The sequence below is a fragment of the Medicago truncatula genome, chromosome 8 (genome assembly GCF_003473485.1).
Source record: "Medicago truncatula cultivar Jemalong A17 chromosome 8, MtrunA17r5.0-ANR, whole genome shotgun sequence".
Classification (NCBI taxonomy): Eukaryota; Viridiplantae; Streptophyta; class Magnoliopsida; order Fabales; family Fabaceae; genus Medicago; species Medicago truncatula.
The window spans coordinates 28,792,432-28,798,096 of NC_053049.1; the positions used below are offsets into that span (position 1 = coordinate 28,792,432).

At 30.6% G+C, this 5,665-nt stretch overlaps 1 protein-coding gene across 1 annotated transcript; it reads left to right on the forward strand.

The window, feature by feature from the left end:
- The first annotated feature begins 271 nt into the window (after nt 1-271).
- On the forward strand, nt 272-4,459 carry LOC11410702 (uncharacterized). Its single transcript, XM_024772140.2, has 3 exons — nt 272-788; nt 883-1,037; nt 4,103-4,459. Exons 1-3 carry the CDS (start codon nt 408-410, stop codon nt 4,128-4,130), a joined length of 564 nt encoding a protein of 187 aa, XP_024627908.1. The 5' UTR covers nt 272-407; the 3' UTR covers nt 4,131-4,459.
- The last annotated feature ends 1,206 nt before the right edge of the window (nt 4,460-5,665 follow it).

Genomic DNA, 5,665 nt, shown 5'->3' on the forward strand with positions numbered 1-5,665 from the left:
AAAAATGTCTACATGATATGATTGATCTAGATGATATATCTTTAAGTGGTGCTAAGTGTCTCATGGACAAGAGTGAAGATTCTTGGCTATGGCATAGTCAGCTTGGTCATTTTCACTGCGAGTTACTAAATATCATGTCCAAAGACATAGTAGTTAGTTTACCTAAACCAATATTTGTAAAAGACAAATTGTGTGATGCTTGTTAAAAAGAGAAGCAAACTAGAACCTCTTTAAAAAAAAAATCCAGATTTTTTATTTTTAGTAGAGATCTATTGCTTCCCGGTCCTCGCTTTGACCAAATATTTCCACATTCTCTCAGTTTCCCAACATTAACCACTCTGTCTCTAAAGCACCTCGTCTTTGGTTGCAATGATGATGGTTGTGTTGATCCTTTTTCCACATTCAACATGTTGACTACTTTGATCATTGACAAATGTGTACTTGTTGACAATGCACAAAACCTTCGCATTTCAAGTACCAAGCTTGTCAATTTAACTATATGTGTGTATGATTTCTTGTCTGGTTGCAATCCTAGAACTGCCGATTTCGAAATCTATTTTGGAATCGAGTTATATGCTCCAACACTTCATACCTTTGATTTTACCGGTGGTCATTATATTCCAAAACTTTTTGGGAGCAAGACCGCTCTCTCTTCTATCAAACATGTGAATATAAATTTAAAGCAAACTATGGAGGATAGCTTTTGGGAGAACCCATCAATTCTATTCAACTGGTTGGTTAATCTTGTTAATATCGAATCATTGACCATCACTAAACCTGCTCTTCAGGTACTTTATATGTAACATTATAGGCTGCTTTTTATCTAATTATTTTATTAAAAACTCGACTTGCAACTGATCCTAATACTTCATGATTGCTTAGGTTCTTTCCTACGCTCATGAGGATTTATTGAAGGTTGACTTCCCTTCCTTGTGTAACTTGAAGTCACTGAAATTTAATCAGATCATACGTCCTCCATTGGTGACTGTCATTGACTTTTTGCTTCAAAACTCACCTTCTGCAAAGGTTGACTTCAGGTGCTTCCAACAACTTTTTAAAGATAGATTGTTTTGGTTTCGTAAGTTATTTTTTTCTCTGTTTCTGTTTTTTATTTCCCATGATGTCTCTTGTTATAAATAACTTACTTTCAGACTGTGTGTCTACATTGTATGCATGTTGACGCGTATAAATTTTCAGTGTATAAAATTATAAAAACCCTCCTTATTTAGAGAAACAAATGTCTGTTTACAGTGTATGCATGTTGACATGTGCATCTTGAATCACATGTACAACTAGTTTGAGAATTAACTAACTTCTATCTCACAAAATATTCATTTACAGCTGATATAAAATAAATTCTATTTACTAACTTATAAAAAAAGCTTTACTAATTTTTATTCTCTATGTACATGGCCATTTTCTGTATACAATTCTAATTATTCATTCTTACCATTCCAACAAGATAGAGAGGTAAAGTAAACAAACCCACATACATCATGTTATAAGTCAACTTTTTCATATTACTTATTTCTGGTGTAATTCATACGATACGATGCAGTCCTTATCAAGGTAGCCAAAAACGAGTGCTGGGTCGTAGGATCGTCCGATCTTACGTGCCACGGCCACTCAATCGTGCTCCGATCTTGCTCCGGATCGTTTTTGGTTGATTTTGTGGGCAGATCGAATTTTTTGTTGCCAAAAATGCATATAAAACGAGATATAAACAGAGAATAGAAAGAGAAAGAGAGAAAAGATGAGGAATGAAGATGAAATAAATGACTTTGGTTGCTGTTAATGTCAGATCTAAAAGAAGAAGACTGTCAAGCTTTGCGGCTGGAAGAAGAAGACTGTCAAACTAGGTTAAAGTTGTAGAAACTTATCTGGGCCGTAGGGGCTAAGGCCCAATACTAAATGTTTTCCTTTTATAAAACACTTTACTCTTTTACTAACACACACCTATCTTTTAAAAAGAAAAATAGTACTGGTACTCTTATTCTCTAAACAAGATAAAATAATAATAATGCACATGACAATATTTTATAAATTATAAATAATAATACCTTGCCTTTTATTCAAAAAAATACGTTACCTTCTATTTAGAAAAAAATGTAATACTACTAGTAGATAATGGTATCAAAAAATGATATAATACTATTAATTAACTTAGTTTAATGTTGTAATTTATATTCAAACAAAGATGCTTTTGCCTCCATCGAACCGGTAACTGCGTCGTTAACTAGACATGAGTGTATATAACTAGATGGTGGGAGATCATAGTAATTAATCTCTGTAGAGATCATGTACCTCCACCGGATTCTTGAGTGTAAGATTCATAATTTAGAATTGGCTAGAATTAAAATTTTATTTGTCATTTGACAGTTGAATATATTTATGTCAAAAAATCAAAAATCAAAAATCAAAAAAGATTTTTGCTAAATTCAGATTTAACAGGCAAGATATATCCGTTGTTTAACTTTTGACGCAGACTATATATCAATTATAACGAGGATTTGATCTAATTATAATTTTCCAAGTTGTTGAACAAATAATAATGGGTAGTGATGAAAAATTAAAATTCATCCACGATCAAAATAAGCCGAGTAATTATTTAATGACTTGCACATATGGGGAACTTTTTCATGTATTGTAGAATTTGATTTCAAATTGTGATTATTTGAAAGCCCGAAATCGCGACACGATTTTAAACATGCATGATGCGATTTTTAGATAAGGCAGTTATACCTTGGATCGTACACAATAACCACAAATATTTTTTTTTTAGATAAGGCAGTTTTTTACAACAAGCTTATAGCTTATTTCACAAATTTATAAGCTATTTTTCAGACACTATTCCAAGTAGCGTTTGAGATTTCTTCCATTCATACTATTATTATTTTAATCAAAACCCATGCATATAATAATATCTTCAGATAACGGTCTATTATTACATATAATTGTTTTATAAAGTATAAACACCTAATTAAAATAAATGTAAAATAAAATGTTAACCAATAAAAATTAATTTAATAAATTTAAATTACTTTAAAAAATACTAAATACTTAAATATTAATGGATATATATTTTATTATGAATTAAAGATGACCTTTTATGTCATTTTACCTTTATCACCTGGTTGAACCGCTAATTTTACCAAGAGAAATGATATTGGTACAACCATTTTGTGACAACTTTTTGACAATTTTCTCTCACATACTCACATTATACTCTTATTCTCTCTTCATTGTTTTTGACCAATGAAAAAAAAAAAAAAAAAAAGAGGTTGTCACAAAAGTTGTTTCAAATATATGTTCAAATATCACTACTCTTTTACCAAACACTTCAAATAGCTTATTAGCTATCAATCATCAACCATTAGGAGTTTTTCTATTTACACCCCATGTTTTTCTGGTTACACCCAAATTTTCTTAAATTTTTTTTATAATACCAAAATTGCCCTTTTATATAAATTTTCTTAAAACCCTAATTTTATTCATTGTCACTGAGTTTCACCATCTTTGTTTGAAGGTTGGTGAAAGAAAGGAAAATAGAAATAATTGTTATATGTTGAAGAAGATAGAAATAGAGAACTAATTAATAATACTAGAATGTGTGTAATGGTAATGGAATTGATTTTCCTTGAATGTATTTACATGAATGTGTGTGTTTGTTTGCATGCATGCAACTTGAATCGCATGAAAGAGTAGCTTCTCATAGATGCTCCGCAACTTTGAGATATGCTCTTGCTCATTAATGTGTGTATGTGTGTGTCTTGAATCACAAAGACAGAAGACTTGTGCACAAAATAAATCACATGTGCTTAAATTTTAATCTTGTGTATAATTCCTTTGCATTTTTCTAGAATAGTCTCTAGATTTTATTGCTTTGACTTTCTGTTTGGTGTGTGAGATGTAGTCCTTAAATTATTGAAGATATTGTCAAAAGGATTAACGTTCTTTTTTCTTGATGATTTATTTATTTGTTTGGCAAACTAAAATTGAACAGCTTGTTTGAGTTCATGCAAGGCCTGTAATATGAATTTGTTGGAAAGTTAATACAAGTTCCTTAACTTAACAGTGTGTAATTTCTTTCAATTGAAACCAGCTCGTCGTCTCTTTGGACAAGATGGTGAAGGATACCGAAGTTTTTCAAAGTATGGATGCATTATTACAAGAACACTTTTGCTTATTTCTCTACTTGCTAGACTTATTTATGGGTGTCTTATGATCCACGTAACCGACCCGACTTAGAGGGATATGTGGTTTGGTTGTTTTTAGTTGACTTGCTAGACTTTTTTATTTTCTTGCATTTTACTATATTATTATTTTTAGTTGTCTCGAGAATTTTTCCTTTAATTATAGTTTTAGGCATCATCGACGACATTAGTGTATTTTAGATGAGGGAGAACGGTGGATGAATGATCAAAGTAAATTATTTAGATGAAAGAGAATTATTGGCTAAGAATGATTGTCATGCAAATGCAATCCGGGAATAACAGTTATCATTAGTTAACAAAAAAGAAATGATTGAGAAATAAAAACAAAATAAAATCTCATGAAATCTCTTTTTTGAAAGTTTATTATTTTTTTTGAAGGGTATCTTTTTAATAATTATTTTTGTTTCAAATATTTTTACCTAAATAAAATAGAAACAAATCTATTTAATTTTTTTTTTTAGTATAAACAAAACAAATAAAACATATGACTGTATTAGATCCAAAACAAAAACATAATGTTTAACATATGAATGTATGCCAATAATAGAGTTCAACTAAAAGAATCGATCCAACTACTCTTTCAAATGTAGATGCCATGACTACAAGTATGATCATTCTTCAATCTGTTTCTCTATTCATTCATATGTTGCATACATTAATTAATTAATTTGTTTTGCCTATGTTTTTTTAACCTCTACTAAAATTCGGTCTGCAGTCTCCATCTTGTGAGATTTTATTGACTATGATTTCCTGGATTAATTAAATTGGCAAAAGGTTTGTTTCTTCTACTTAGCATCTTTGCTTCTAAAAATCCCTTTATTCAAGGAAATGGATCCCCTCCTGCACTATTCTTGTCCCTTTGATTAATCCAATGAAAGAAATAAAACGGTAAAAATAAAGGCAAAACATGTTAAGAGAGAGAAACATGTGAGTTTTGTTTTCTTCTTCATCGTCCTGCTGCTCAGAACCTATCTGCTCTCCCCTCTTCTTTTTCATCTCTAACATTTCTTATCTTTATATTCTTTTTTCTAAGGAGCTACAACAATTTTGTCATAATAAATAAAAGGATTATAACTTTTTATGATTTGTTCTCTTTACAGTTTCAAAAGCAGTCATGGGGTTAGTGGCAATAGTATCATCAGAAGCAGTATCAGAAGCTGAATCAGATTTAGAAGATGAAAATGAGATATATTCCAAAATTCCCAGACAATAACTTGTTGATTCTCTTAAAGAACTCTTATCACTATTTGAACACAGAACCAATGAGTTGTCTGATTTAAAAGAAAAATATGTTGATTTAATGAAACAATAAGAAACAACTCTATTGGAACTGAAAGCTTCTGAAGAAGAACTCAGAGGGTTTAACTTCATATCAACCACATATGAAGACAGACTCAAGATTCTTTGTCAAAAGCTACAAGAAAAATGTGATTAAGGTTCTGGCAATAAAC

Coding starts and splice junctions, on each gene's coding strand:
- LOC11410702 (XM_024772140.2), top strand. CDS start 408: ATGTTGACTACTTTGATCATTGACAAATGTGTACTTGTTGACAATGCA. Junction 789..882: donor TCACTAAACCTGCTCTTCAG/GTACTTTATATG, acceptor ATGATTGCTTAG/GTTCTTTCCTACGCTCATGA. Junction 1,038..4,102: donor TCTGCAAAGGTTGACTTCAG/GTGCTTCCAACA, acceptor AATTGAAACCAG/CTCGTCGTCTCTTTGGACAA.